This window comes from Platalea leucorodia (assembly GCF_965183815.1).
Source record: "Platalea leucorodia genome assembly, chromosome: 3".
Taxonomy (NCBI): Eukaryota; Metazoa; Chordata; class Aves; order Pelecaniformes; family Threskiornithidae; genus Platalea; species Platalea leucorodia.
Genome location: NC_138825.1, coordinates 89,769,574 through 89,783,150, shown reverse-complemented (window position 1 = coordinate 89,783,150; position 13,577 = coordinate 89,769,574). Strand labels below are relative to the sequence as shown.

General features: G+C 45.7%; 2 protein-coding genes across 10 annotated transcripts in view; one reads left to right on the top strand and one right to left on the bottom strand.

Annotated features, from left to right (window-relative positions):
- Positions 1-6,435, bottom strand: part of UBE3D (ubiquitin protein ligase E3D) — an 83,556-nt gene extending 77,121 nt beyond the window's left edge. Inside the window, exons 1-3 of the mRNA XM_082305980.1 lie at positions 6,359-6,435; positions 5,673-5,872; positions 3,712-3,802 (exon numbers count right to left, since the gene is read on the bottom strand). Of these exons, the coding sequence (XP_082162106.1) occupies positions 3,712-3,802; positions 5,673-5,872; positions 6,359-6,420 (353 nt within the window). The 5' untranslated portion in view covers positions 6,421-6,435. The remainder of the gene's footprint in view (positions 1-3,711; positions 3,803-5,672; positions 5,873-6,358) is intronic.
- Positions 6,436-10,890: 4,455 nt separating this feature from the next.
- DOP1A (DOP1 leucine zipper like protein A) overlaps positions 10,891-13,577 on the top strand; it is a 67,870-nt gene continuing 65,183 nt past the window's right edge. For all 9 annotated transcript variants that reach the window (XR_014227619.1, XR_014227620.1, XR_014227621.1 and 6 more), the window contains exon 1: positions 10,891-10,965. The gene's annotated coding sequence lies outside the window, so the exon portion shown is untranslated. The remainder of the gene's footprint in view (positions 10,966-13,577) is intronic.

Here is a 13,577-nt window from a genome sequence, read left to right as displayed (position 1 = left end):
TACAGATGAAGGTTGGAATAACTGGTCCTCTGACCCAGCTTTACCGTAACTAAGTAAGATCACCTCTCGGCACTACCCATCACTGTCTTCACTCTCTGTGGTCTTATATATCGCCTAAGATATAACCACAATTCTGCCATGGTGGGACCTTAATTCTGGTGTTGGCCTAATGACTGATTATTCGTCAGCCTTGTACAATTAGTTCCAATGCCTGGACTCACACTGAAAAAAAGAAGTCTTCATTCCTCTGTATTGCTCTTTACAGCAACAAAAAGCTGGTATTGCATAGCGATGTTTTTTCAAGTGTTACATATAGGGGGGAAAAAAAGACAGAGATTACCTTAAGCTGCAGACTAATGCTGTCCAGTTTCATTACATTACCCTTTCTTTACCCTCACAGTCTAGAGCATCAAGATCTTGAATTCTTGCCCAACAAAAGCAGTTGCTCCAACTGGTAGGAATTTCCTAAACAGATTCCTCCTAACTTTGAGCTATACTGAAAATATACCATTTCCACTATATTTTAGGTTTTTGCCATTCATAGGTGGGAAGCTATATTCTGGATCACCAGAACTGGAAAAATGTAACACTAATAAAAATGTAGCTTTCCAGAAAAACAAACAAAAAAGAAACTTGAAGTTTACTCGGTGCTGACTAACTTGAGGCTGCTAAATACAGTGATAAAACCTAGCTAACAGGGGGATTTATCTCCCCAAACTTGCTCCTAATAACAACTGAGTTTCTACTTTAAGATAGCCACTTAAGCTGCCTTCACAGTCAGAGAGCGACAAACAATTCTTAGGTTGGGACCTTTAAAAGAAACTTTCTCCTTCTGAAAATGTCTAATATAGTCAGTCTGAATCTCCTTCTGGAGATAGTTCTGTGTCTCCAAACAGAGGAAACCTAGGTAATTAACTTAATTTTAAAAAGCCAGAAGTTAGGCACTAGTCTAGAAGAGTCCTGCCATAAGGATGTAATTCTTAGGTGGGCTTCCATGCTAAGGTAAGTGTTTGACCACAGAGATCCTTATAAGACTGGACTAAGAAAAACAATCTCTAACACCATTATTGTGGTGTTACCATAATAACATAATAACCATTACCAATATCCAAGAACCCAGTAATGTCATCCTCTCTACTGAAAATTCCAAAAACTGGAAGTAAAATGGACGTTACACTTTTAAGCATATAACCCTTCTGTTCCATCAGAGAAAAAGAGAAAGACCAAAGATGCAACTGATTTTCTTTTAACAGCAGTCTTCCTTATTTACTTACTAAAAAATCTTGGACAGCCCAGCTTGACAGTTAATTGTCATGCTTAAAGCTATTTATGTAGGAAAAGTGTAATTAGAAGATTTCCCCTGCCATCAGTTTTTCAATGGAATATTTATGTAGTAAAAATTCTTAATGTTTGGAGTAAGGAGAAGGTTTATTGCTTAATAGTCAGTTCATGAAATTTATTTTTCACAACATTCAGCCTTTAAGAATTTCTTCATAACAGAAATAAAGCCTTAAAGAACTATTTTATATATGAGCTACGCTTAACCTAACTGGAAGGAGAAAAAGAAAAAAGAAAGTATCCCAAATTCTTTGCAGCTTTTAACTCATAGAAGAAAAAAAAATATCTAATCACTTCCTCTAATGTGGGTAATGTGAGGGTAATGTAGAAGAATCAGAGACCATAACCCTAACCTCTGAAGAGCTATCAGATTCATGGAAGGAAACAGACTAAGCCAGGGGATTTCAGAAAATGTATAGAGTCCATTTTCTTGCATAAAGGAAGGATCGCTTACATTTAAACCCATTCCTAGCATATTTCTCTAATCTAGTCTTTAAAATGCTGGCTTCCTGTGCAGTCTCTAACAGTAAAAAATAAGCTTTAGAATAGGTTTGGGGTTGGTTTTTTTTTTCATTTTAACCTAAATTCCTCTTGCTTCAACTGAAGACTACTGCCACCTTCTTTGCAGCAACTTCTTACATACTGGAAGAGTCTTATGTTTTCTCCACAGCCTTATCTAAACTAAATTCCATTTATTTCAATTTCTTCTCAAAGGTATCATTTTCTAGATCTCAGATTTTTCGTATTACAGACCCCTTCCTAGTAATTCACACTTTAATAAGTTCCCCCTCACACAGTTTTGTAACTTCCCTTCAATCCCACCGCCTGCGCTGCCATTGTTATACTCACTCTCCCTGGAGAGACCAACACACGAATTCTGTAGCTAAAAGTACTGACTACACTACTGTCTTCCTTTAGGAAGTGCTGGAACAGAAGGTGTTGGATATGCTGGCAGCTCCACTCTTCTACCCTTGCTTTAATATTTTTTTAATGATAACTTTCGAGGGGCTCAGAGCTTCCCTGCAAGGAGAAATGCCAAGCAAAGAGCCCTGAACGTGCCTTCTTTTTCCCTTCTCAAAAATTCTAACTGGGTCACGTTATAGGACGCAGAACCAAAAGATGCAAACTGCATGCATATGAATTTGATGCGCTGAAATTCAAGAAAACACCCACTCCGAGACGAAAATATAGAAGTGCAATATCTTTTGAAAGCAAAGGTTACTGACTAGAAATTGTCAGTTCCATTACTCTACAAATGTAGCAAAATAAGAGTTATTACTAGACTTTCTGATGAGACATTTCATACAAGAAAGCCAGGAAATCCTCATTCGGTTACATTCAAGCCAGCCATAAATCCATATGTATGACAAGAAAGTAACAGGAATTTACAGAATATACCACATTTGTATCACCATTTTGCGTATTAGGAGTGACAGAGATCATAAAAGGCTGCAAGTACATCTCTAACAATTCTTATATATCCAGCTGAAGCTGTCAAAATTGTTCATCAGAAGAGCCAAAAAATGCAGTAGCTTTTTACTAAAATTCTCATTCACTCTGCAGACTTTGTAAGAAACAGAGATAAGGCCGAGTCATGCAGCTAAGAAACAGCTCCTGTGTGTGTCTCTCAAATTCAGAATCCCTAAACTATGTGGAGGTTGGCTTTGCTTAACAGATAGAAGGGAGCTGTGGTCAATGCCCCCATTCTGAGCAGCCACTCTATAACTACAGCATGATGACTGAAGGGAATTTATAAGAGACTGGAAAGAACTGAAGAGGATCCCTGAAGGGCAGAGAAAGAAAGAAGTCTAGGCTCAAATTTTCAGTTTTATTCCTTTCAACATAGCAAAGATGTCAGCTACTAATAGACTATGAGTATTTTTTAAATCAATTAAAACCACGAACATCTGCAGTATTTCCAGGCCAAAATGTTACAGCTTTTTGTTTGTGCAGCAAAACCAGAAGCTATGATGATGAGTGCAAAGAGATTCTCTATGAACAAAAACCATAGATCTCAAAGCAGAAATTTTACACATAGGGAAGTCCAGCTACAAAAGGAAATGTCTTGCCCAAAGCATAACAGACAAGTGGGAAAAGAATCCAGATTTCCCAGCTTCCAGGGAAATGCACCCAACTCCCTTGGTAAAGTACTTCTGCTTTCCAGCCAGAATGAAATCAAGAAGTAAATGAATAAATGGTGAAAAACTGTTTCAGGTAATTTTGCTTTTAGTCAGCTGTAGTGCTTCAAAAGTGTTCTCATCTATCAATTTCAAAATAAATACCTTTTAGCTGTCTCTCTAAGTACACAAAATAACATGAATACCAATCACTATGGCATTTATTGCTATAAATACAAGACACTGCAGTACTCACCGGTCTTTTACTGTTATGTCACCACAGGATTGACAGTAAACGACGTAATTCTTCTGGGGTTTCAGGCTTTCCCTCAAAGTACAAACCGAATCTGTAGATAGAAGACGACATATTAATCTTCAAAATTGTGTAAAATTTTCAGTCACTTGTACAGAAAAATCCTGCCAAATACCTCAAATCAAAAAAGATAAGAATCTAACAAAGTAAAATGCTGACATTTAAACACAACCTTAATTTATTTACCTGTAGAAGCAAGTACTAAGATTTAGGAAAAACTTGCCATCACCACCTCACGCCCCATATTCCTAGGTAGGAATTGTATACGTGAATAATTATTTCAAAAGTGCAAATCCTCCCCACAGGGGGAGCTGAGATATTGATATCATTACATAGATTGTATAAATTAAAATTCAATGCTACTCTTTTGTAATGATATTTCTACTAATCAGTGTCTCTGTAATATGAGGGTATCTCCCAACATGTAACACAAAATAGTCGGGGCACTAGTCGGGCACTAGTTTTAAATTTTCAGGCAGGTAAGATACCAGCCACTGTGGTACCACTCAAGGAATAGATAGTGAGCAATACCCTCTGCAGGCCAGCAAAGCAAGAACAGTCTCACAAAAGCCAGCTCAGACAACTTTTCCAAATTAAAAAAGGCCTCCACAAATTATTTATTTGACTTAAGAATCAAAGCATAGTCTCAGCACTGGCATTCAGTATTTAAGATTTAGGTTGCAACCACAAATGGAAAGCACTTCAAAAGGTTCCAGAATTTTATATAAGACACAACTAGTTTTGCATACTAATATAAACCAATAAAGGCTAACTAAGGTTATCCAATATATACATCGATTACCATCTGGTTCACATATATGTTTTTCACTGGTATGACTTTCAGAGGTAAATTTTTAAAACTTCATTTTTCATCTTTTGAAGCATGCCTCATTAATAAGACACACTAACTAATCTTTGTGTAATTGAGTTGTCAAAGCACATGCATAATTACAGATTAACGTATAGAAGTAACCTCAGCATACCATAAAATCAACAGAGTATTCCAGGGCGTTTCTGGTGCTGAAACCATTATCGTACATCACATACTTTATTGGTCATTTCTACTTGAAAATCACAAAATGGCAATTTTGTGTTAGTTAATGTATCTTACTGTGTCACATCCTAGTAAATTAATCTAAACATATTGAGCTTGGATTCTAGAATGAAAGCAAGCACCAGGTATCCTACCATGCTTCCTATTTATGCAGTCACATCCTAGACCTGAATTGATGGAAACATGATGGGAATACAGAACAACATGATGGAAATACAGAACAACATGATGATGGAAATACAGAACAGCCACCTCTGCAAGCTGAGGCTGCGAGAACAACAAGCCCCAACACAAAATCACCACCCTTTATGATTAAGTGGCCAGTGACAACGTTAGTGCGATAGCCTGGATGAATCATATCGTTGCATTTTCAGCTACCAAACACGAAATAGGAGGGGTAGAAAATAATTTTGAAGTAATATGGGGAAGCACAGGGGAGGAACCGAGAGCAGTTCTCAAACTGCTACACAAAACATTCACTCAGCAACCAGGTTTCCCTTCCGTTACGCCGCTTTTTGCACTTTCGATTTTTAAAACTGACAATTTTATTAAATTTTATCAGTTCCTGTTTAAATCTTCAATTCAGAGCTAAAGAAAGCCTTTCAGAAAAAGTGACAGCACGTGCACAACGCAAACACCATGAACTCCAGCTGGGTCTGGGTTCGTTTTTTTAATTTTTTTTTTGGTGATGCAGAATCTACATTTTACAGCCTCTGTTTGCACGCCACTTAAAAGAGCAAGGTTTCGGGTAACCCTAAGCAAAGCAGCCTATGTTTTGAAGGCGCGGCCCGCGCCCTCCCCTCCCGCCCAGCGCTGAGGGGCGGCGGCGCGGGCCCCGCCCCAGCCTTACCGGCGCTCGGCGGCGGGCGGCTCAGGCGCATGCGCAGGTGGAGGCCGTCGGCGGGGAGGCGGCGCAGGCCGCGGCAGGAGGACGGGGCCAGCCTGACCTCTGCCGGCAGCGCCGTCGCCTCGCAGCGCCCGCCGCTGCTCACTTCCAGGCAGTCCGCGGCCACCGACACGTCCACCGGCCAGCTGGGGAGGTCCGCCTCGCTGGGGGGGCAAAGTAAGGGGTTTACCTCAGAAAGGAGGCGTCGGGACGAGCTGCTGCTTTACACACGCCGGCCAAAACGGGCGGGAAGGGCCCCGCCGCGGAGGCACCAGAGCCGGGCTGCGGCTGGCGCAACGCAGTCAAAGCTCCGTGTCCGGTGAAGACACAACGCCAAGGCCCCGAGTCGCGCCCCGGCACCCACGCGGCAAACCGCGGTCTCCCGTGGGGGTGAGCAGCAATCGAGAGAAATAAACCACCGTTCTCAGGAAGCATTTATTTGCACAGTAACTCGGGCTTTTCCAGAAGGGAAGAGCGGGGTAGGCGCCGGTACAGAGCCCGGTTCCCCCCCCCCCCCCCCCCCGCCCCGTTTAAGTTAGCCTTGACGCTAACGGCCAGACCCGCCGCCCCCGCCCCCTGCGCCTCCCCCGCCGGCACCGGCCGCTCGGCAGGGCCCGAGCGGCGGAAGGCAGGCAGCGCCCCCGCACTACCGGATAACCAGCAAGGCGCTCTGCGTCCCCCGCCTGATCTCCAGCAGAAACCCTCCCGCCATGCCGGCAGGGGAACGGCCCCGGCGGCCCCCGCAGGAAGCGACCGCTCTTCCGCCGGTCCTTGGCGCAGGCGGGGTGCGGCCGCCCGCCACAGCGCCGCCTACAGCTCGGCGCCGGCGGCGCCCCGGGCGGCAGCGGCGGGAGGGCGCGGCGGGGTGGCTGGTGCCCACCGCCGGAGGCCGGGGGGTCGGGCCTGGGTGCCCAGGGCTGGGTCCCGTCGGGTCCCGGAGCCCCGAGGTCGAGGCCCGCGCAGTCTGGCCGCGCAGCCGCTCCAGGGCTCGGCTGGCCTCACGGGGTTTTCTTAGCCCAGCCTGAACCTCTTGTGGGTCAACACCTGCCTGTCGTCTCCTGTCCTCCTGTCACACCACCGCTGTGAGGAGCCTGGGTTCCTCTTCTCAGGGACCTCCCCACAGGCACTGGGGGCTGTGGTTGGGTCGTCCCCCACCCCCAAAGCCATCTCACCTCACAGTGCTCCAGCCCCAACCGTCCTGCTGGCGTCCAGCAAACTTGGTCCTCTTTATGGACACCTTCCCTGCAAGGGGCATGGAGGGAAGACTGGGCACTGTCTCCTAGATGTGGTCTATCAAGTGCCAAGTAACGGGGGATAATCAGTCTCCCTGATCTATGGGCTCTGCTCCGGGATGCTGTTGGCCCTCGTTGTTGCCAGGGCCAGCTCAGCTCGCTGCCCACCAGGGCCCCAGGGCTGTCCCCACAGCTGCTCCCCAGCCTGGTCTCTACTGGTGCCCAGGGCTCATCCTTCCCAGGAGCAGCAGTCCCCCATGATAACCAGCCCGCATGATGCTGTGCTTAGGATTTGTGACCAAACAGTGTTGATAACACACCAATGTTTTAGGTGTCACTGAACAGTATTTGCACACGGTCAAGGCCTTCTCAGTCTCTCACTCTGCTTTTCCCAGCAAGTGGGCTGGAGGTAGGGAAGAGGCTGGGGTGGGGGAGAGGTAGGACCGCTGACTTGGAGCGACCAGAGAGATTTTCCATAGCATGTAACATCATGCTCAGCAATAAAAACTGGGGGTGTAGTCTTTCCAAAGTAGCCGCTGCTCAGAGACTGACTGGGCATCAGTGATCTGCTTGTGGGAGGTGGCAAGTGGTTGTCTTTGTATGTTTTTTTCTCCCTCTTCACTTACTAAACCATCATTATCTTGACCCATAACTTTTCTTGCTTTCGCTCTTCTGGTTCTCCCCCCAGGGAACAGTGAGCTAGCAGCTGGCTGGGGTCAACCCACCATGCCCACGGAGCTCTGTCTGGCCCCTGCTGAGACAGGGGCAGGCTCCCCGGTCAGTGCTGGGGACTGTGTCCTGTGGCGTGTCACTGCACTACCACCCACCCACTGCCTTGTGAACAACCCCCTCTCCGCCCTTTCTTGCAACGTTGCAAGTCTGCCAGAATTCCTCCCAATCCACTTTCACCCAGCTCTTGAATGCTGTCACATTGCACTCATACCAAACTGACCCTTGGCACAGGCATCTGCTGCCCTGGGGTGAGGCTTCCTACTGCCTCTCACGAGGTCTTTTATCAAGATACCGTAGGCCCACCTTGACACCTCTGTGTGACTGCCCCTTAGCTCATAGGCACTGTCACCGCTGCATGCTTCATCTAACACACAGCGCCCTCACAGTATATTAGGGGCTGCCAATGGTCTGTATTTGAGGACCCCAAGGAAAGAAGCTTTTGCTTTGGAAAAAAACAGTCTTTTGCAATGTTAAGTGTTTACTTTCTATGAAGGCCACAAGACCTCTTGTGATTGCAGAGTTATTTGAAAACACGATCTGCAAAGCTTTAAACAAAAAGGCAGATTTGCACATGTTAATTTTATAGCAATTTACTATCTAAGACATGATTGCTTTGAAGTAATCTTAGTCCTTGGAGTTGGCAAAACCAAGTAGGTATCTTAGGAGAAGTACATGGAGTAAGGTTAGATTTTGTGGGAACAATAATGGCAGACCATAGCCAGCTAAACTGTCTCAGCCAAGTATTTTTTTTTACAAACCATGAATTTGTTCAAGTATTCTAAGATGCAGACTATATTCTCTACATGCTGTTCTGAGGGTGGTGTTTTGGGATTTTTTTGTTGTTGTTTGTTTGCTTTTTTAAGGAAGAAAAATTTAGTCCACATGGTGGCTTTCATTTCCAATTACTTCACAAACCAGTGTACGTATTGCAGGTTAAATTGTTCTGAGCAAGCAGGTCACACATCAGACATAAAATCCACATAATTATAGGAGAATCGACACCTGTTATTAGTAAAAGGGCCTTGGGCCCTGGCTTTACAAAGGCTTACACAAGGCTACCATGTTATGAATAATCTTAAGTATTCGCAGGGTGTGAGCTTCATTTATTCAGCATTGTCTATTATAGGTTTCTCACCATTTCTGCAGTGAAATAATTACACAGAAATGAAGGTAAAAATGTCCCACAGAGCGAGGGCGCCTCGCATCAGCAGTGCACCTAGCCCAGTATTTTGACTCCAATGTCAGTAAATGGAGATGCTATTTAGGAAGAGCTCCTTAGCGCTGTCACTTCCCCTGCATCTCTCATTGTATTAGGGATGCTGGAGGGTACATCCCTGCCTCTTTCCTTCGGCGTCCACTTATGCACGTGTTTGCCATCAATATGAATAATGCCTCCTTGAACCTACAGATAGTGTCCAAGTCCCCAATCTCTGGTGGCAATATGTTCTAGAAGTTCACAATCTGCTTTGCAGAAAAGCATTTTCTTTACATGTCTAAAAAATGATCTTCCACTGTTTTCCTAAGATGCCTCCTCATTCTCATACTGTGGGATTTGGTTAACAGCAACTTTGTACCTTTCATGATTTTGTAAATCTTGATCAATCCTCTCCTCCGCCTTTTCTCTCCGTATCGAACAGTCCCAGCTGTTATTGCTCTCGCTGTAAGGCAGCGGCTCCATCCCTCCTCTGTGCCTTCCCTAACTCCTCCACATCCTTCTTGAGCCGTGAAGACACTAACTGATGCAGTAATCAATCTGAGGCTGCGCCAGCGTCTTATATAGCAGCCAAACAACTCCCTCTATCTTGTTCTCAATATTCTTCCCAATAACATACAATGTTTTGTGAGGGTTTTTTTGATCACCGCTGCACATAAAGTTGATGAGACAATTTCAGAGAACTGTTTGAGAGCTCTGAGTTGTAACTGCTACTACTAAATTCAGCAAAAGGCAAGCTTAGAAATCTCACTGCTTTACAGGGCAGGTAGTTAGTTATTGAAAGTCCCATCACCTCTGTGAAGATCACCACTTTTAAATAGCTCCAAAAGCACCACCAACCCTAGTTAAGAATTAAATCTCAAATGCATTTGTAAGTATCTTCAAAGAAAGATAAATGTAAATGCACCATTTTAATTGGGAATACACGACCTGTAGAGTCATAATCAATGCCTCAGAAAACCAGTGGGAATTGTCAGCTTTCCAAAAAGTAACTGTTTCTCACCCACTGAATCCTGGAATAGGTTAATGAGAAAAAGGAATCGCATTTCCTCTTTATCCCAACTCTGGAGAATAAAATTACACTTCATAAAATGTTGGCTGATAACATAAGTCACCGAGTAGAAGATTTATAAATATGATGAGATTTTCCCCTGGCAATATTTTAGAAATACTTACTTGTCTTCACACAAAGTCTAAAAGATTTATTTTATAAGCTGGACACACTTTTTTTTTTTTTTTGCAGTTACTTAAGTCATTTATAACCATAATAACTGTTTGCTATTATGAAGTCTGCTTAAATTTGAGAACCATAATGACGACTTTGAAACTAACAGATTGCAGTCTAAGAACCGTACTCCCTACTTGCTCTGGCAGTAAAAAATTCCTTGCGATATCGCCCATGTGGGCACCCCACACACCTTTCTGTGTAATACGGGCTCAAGAATATGAATCACAACAAATTTAGAAAATTCTAAACACAACCACACTACTCATATAATTGATAATACTTTCTAAAGTACCACCTGCCTTCCATTTTTACTCACACTATATTTGTTGAAGTATGTAAAGATTTGGCAAAATAAGTGTGTGTATATATATATACACACATATATATAAATGCCTTATTTTTATTTTCGCCAGTGCCTATGTGCCCACTTGCACATTTTCCCCGCGTGGCACGCCGCCAGCATCAATGAGGCCCAAGAAGCTCCCCCACGGAAATCCACAGCCGCCCACGCGTACAGAGCCACCTCTTCCTCCGCACAAGGCGCCGTTAAAACCGGGCAGGCGACTCCCGCGCCAGCACGTGCTGCGCACATGAACCCGCCGCTGACACGCCACCGCCGCCAGCCACCCACGCACCCACCCAGCCGCTACTCCCTGCTGCCCGCCACCGCGGCGGGGGCGGCTCCGTGCCGGGCGCCGTTCCGGCGGCGGCCCGCCAGGGGGCGCGGGGCGGCGGCGCGGGGCGGCGGCGGCGCGGGGCGGGGGGGAGGCGCGCCGCAGTGCACGCCGGGAGCTGTCAGGGCGGCGCGGGGCTGCGGGTGGCGGTCGGGCTCTTCCGGCTCGGGTCGCTCAGGTAACGCCGCTCGCCCCGGCGCCCCCTCCCCTCCCTCCTCCTCCTCCTCCTCCCGGCGCCGGTAGGCTGCGGGGCCCGGCGGCGGCCGCTCCCCTCCTCCCTCCCCGTCGCCGCGCCTGTGTTAGGGAGGGCGCCGCAGCCGAGAGGGTTCCGCCCCTGGAGCCGAGCCGAGCCGAGCCGGCCCTCTCTCTTCTCCCCTCCCCTCCCCGTGCCGGGCCGCGGGCACCGTCGAGGAGGGCGAGGGCCGGGCTGGGCCCGAGCTAGGCGGGGCGGGGGGCAGGTGCCGAGGAGCCTGGGGAGAGCGATCAGCCCGTTAATTGCTCCGCGTCAATTCACCTGCGGCACCTGGCTCGCCCGGCTGCCGCTCCCCGCTCTGCCCTCCGCTCCCCGGTGCCGTCCCCCGCAGAGCAACGCGGGCCCGGGTGGGTTTCCAGGCTGCAGAGCCTCTCCCCCCCCCCCCCCCGTCTCCCCACCTCGGCGCCGGGCGCGGCCGGCGGGGCCTGGCTTCGCCCTTGGTGGAGGGGCTTCCTCAGGGGGCCGCTTCCCGCCCGGGAGCCAGCTCGGCGCGGGGGGGCCAGCGCCGTCCCGCTTTGACCTTGAGCGGATAAGGGCTGTGGGCCTCTGTCGGGTCAGGTTCCTGGCTGGCTGGCTCGGCTGCTGGGGTTGTTGCCCGTGGTGTTTGGGAGGGTACGTGGGGCATGCGGCTGTCCCTAGTTTGTGTAGCGCAGGGTTAAATTTCATCTGTTGATGCAGAGGTGGCCTTAAATCTTGTGATACCCACCTGAAAGGCATAAATATGTGATGGCTTCTGCTGTTAAATGTTTTTTGGAAATAACATTTGCATACCTGTAATAATAAACAGAAAAGCCTAAACAATTTATCTCTTTAAGTATCCTAAAATATGCTGCATATGGGGTGCAGGTTTTGATGACCTTGTTCTGGGTGACTCAACCCTTGTATGTTTGTTGCTGATTAGTAAGAACCCTTGCACTCCTGGATCTTCTTTCTATATGCAGTAATAGTGAATGTGTTATGGTTCTCAGGTTAGCTGCATAATGCAATACCTAAATTCCAGCTATAGGAGTGTGAAGTAGTGGGAAGACTATCTAAATAGTAACGGGCTAGATGCTTGCAGGAAATAAGGGGCATAATATAAGGTTGAAGATCATAGTGTTTCATTTTGTTGTCAAGCCTTGGTCTGTATGTGTGAAATACTTGTGCTGGCCTGGCTGTCAGTTTCGCTTATTTTTTTGTTTGAAATGTCGTTAACTTTTCAAAAACAGGCTGAAATACAGTAAACCTTTTGCAGGTCTAATAATAGCGTGATGTCTAAATATTGTGATTATCCAAAATGTACACTCATTTTTAATGTAACATGTGTGAATGTCATGTGGAGGTATGTCAGTTTGGAAACAGGCGGAGTGTAAACAGTATAATTCCTGGTTTTGTTTTAATTGAAATGAGAATAGGCACTTTTAGAAACTAAGCAGCCTTTAAATGAGAGATGGGGAAGGAGAGACTGCGTTTCTAACTTACGGAATGTCTTTCCTTCCCAACTTGTTGGTAGCACCTGTGACAGTAGATGTTTAAACAGTGTCTTGCAAAGAGAAGTTACCCTATGTCTTCCATTAGTGGAGTGGCTGTGCATTCGAGTGGATGCTTATGTTCACAAGTTAGGCCATGTTTATACTGGTAGTGCTTTTCTTGTGTAAAAATACTGGCATGCTACACTGACCACTAGAAATACTCATCACATGCACAGCAAGCTACACAGGTAAGAATGCAGTCTGTCTGGTGTAAGTGGGCTCAGCCTGCGTTCTTCTGCCATTGTTCTCCATTTGAATAAGGGGAGGATGCTTCCAGGTGTTCATTGCTGGCTTAGTTCTTTTGACCAGAGTTACTGCTGTCCACCTTTACTGTCTTTTTGCTTAGCTGGGAATGACTTCTTGGCCTGGGCTGACTTAAAATGCTTATTACTATGCTACCTTTTTTTTCTTTTTTACTTTGGTGGAGCTATATTCTATTAAATATGCAGTGCGTAGAAGAGAACCAAGAAGAGGTATGAAGTATGTTGTAAAAAAAACCTGGTGTGAAAATTGTTGAGAAAAATAGGAGATAGAAAAGCGACTAAATTCAATGATACCTGCTAAAGCATGAAATAGAAAAATGGAAGTAATTTATTTGAATGCACATAAATTGTCTTTCAGATTAATAATCATGTTGCCCTGACTTGTAGCTGAAAAGAAGTGGAATGATAAATAGAAACACTAAGCGATATATTTCCCTCTGAGAGCTTGGGGAGAAGAAACGCTGCAGGATCAACCATTTTTCCCCAGTAACTGAAACAAGAAATGAGAAGAAAGCACCAAAGAGACTCAGTAAATGATTTCACTAGTCAACACATCTCTTATTTTTATCAGAAACTTGTACTTTAATATAAGCATAAAAAATTATGTAAAGCCAAGGAACGGTGCTTTGCCTAATTTGGTTTCTAGTATCATTTGCAAAAATCAAAGGGGATTTAACCTTATATTTATGTCTTTTCTGTCTTACTCCTAAGGATAAGGAGAGTGAACAAGTTTTGGTCCAGCCGCCATTTTCAGAACATTCAG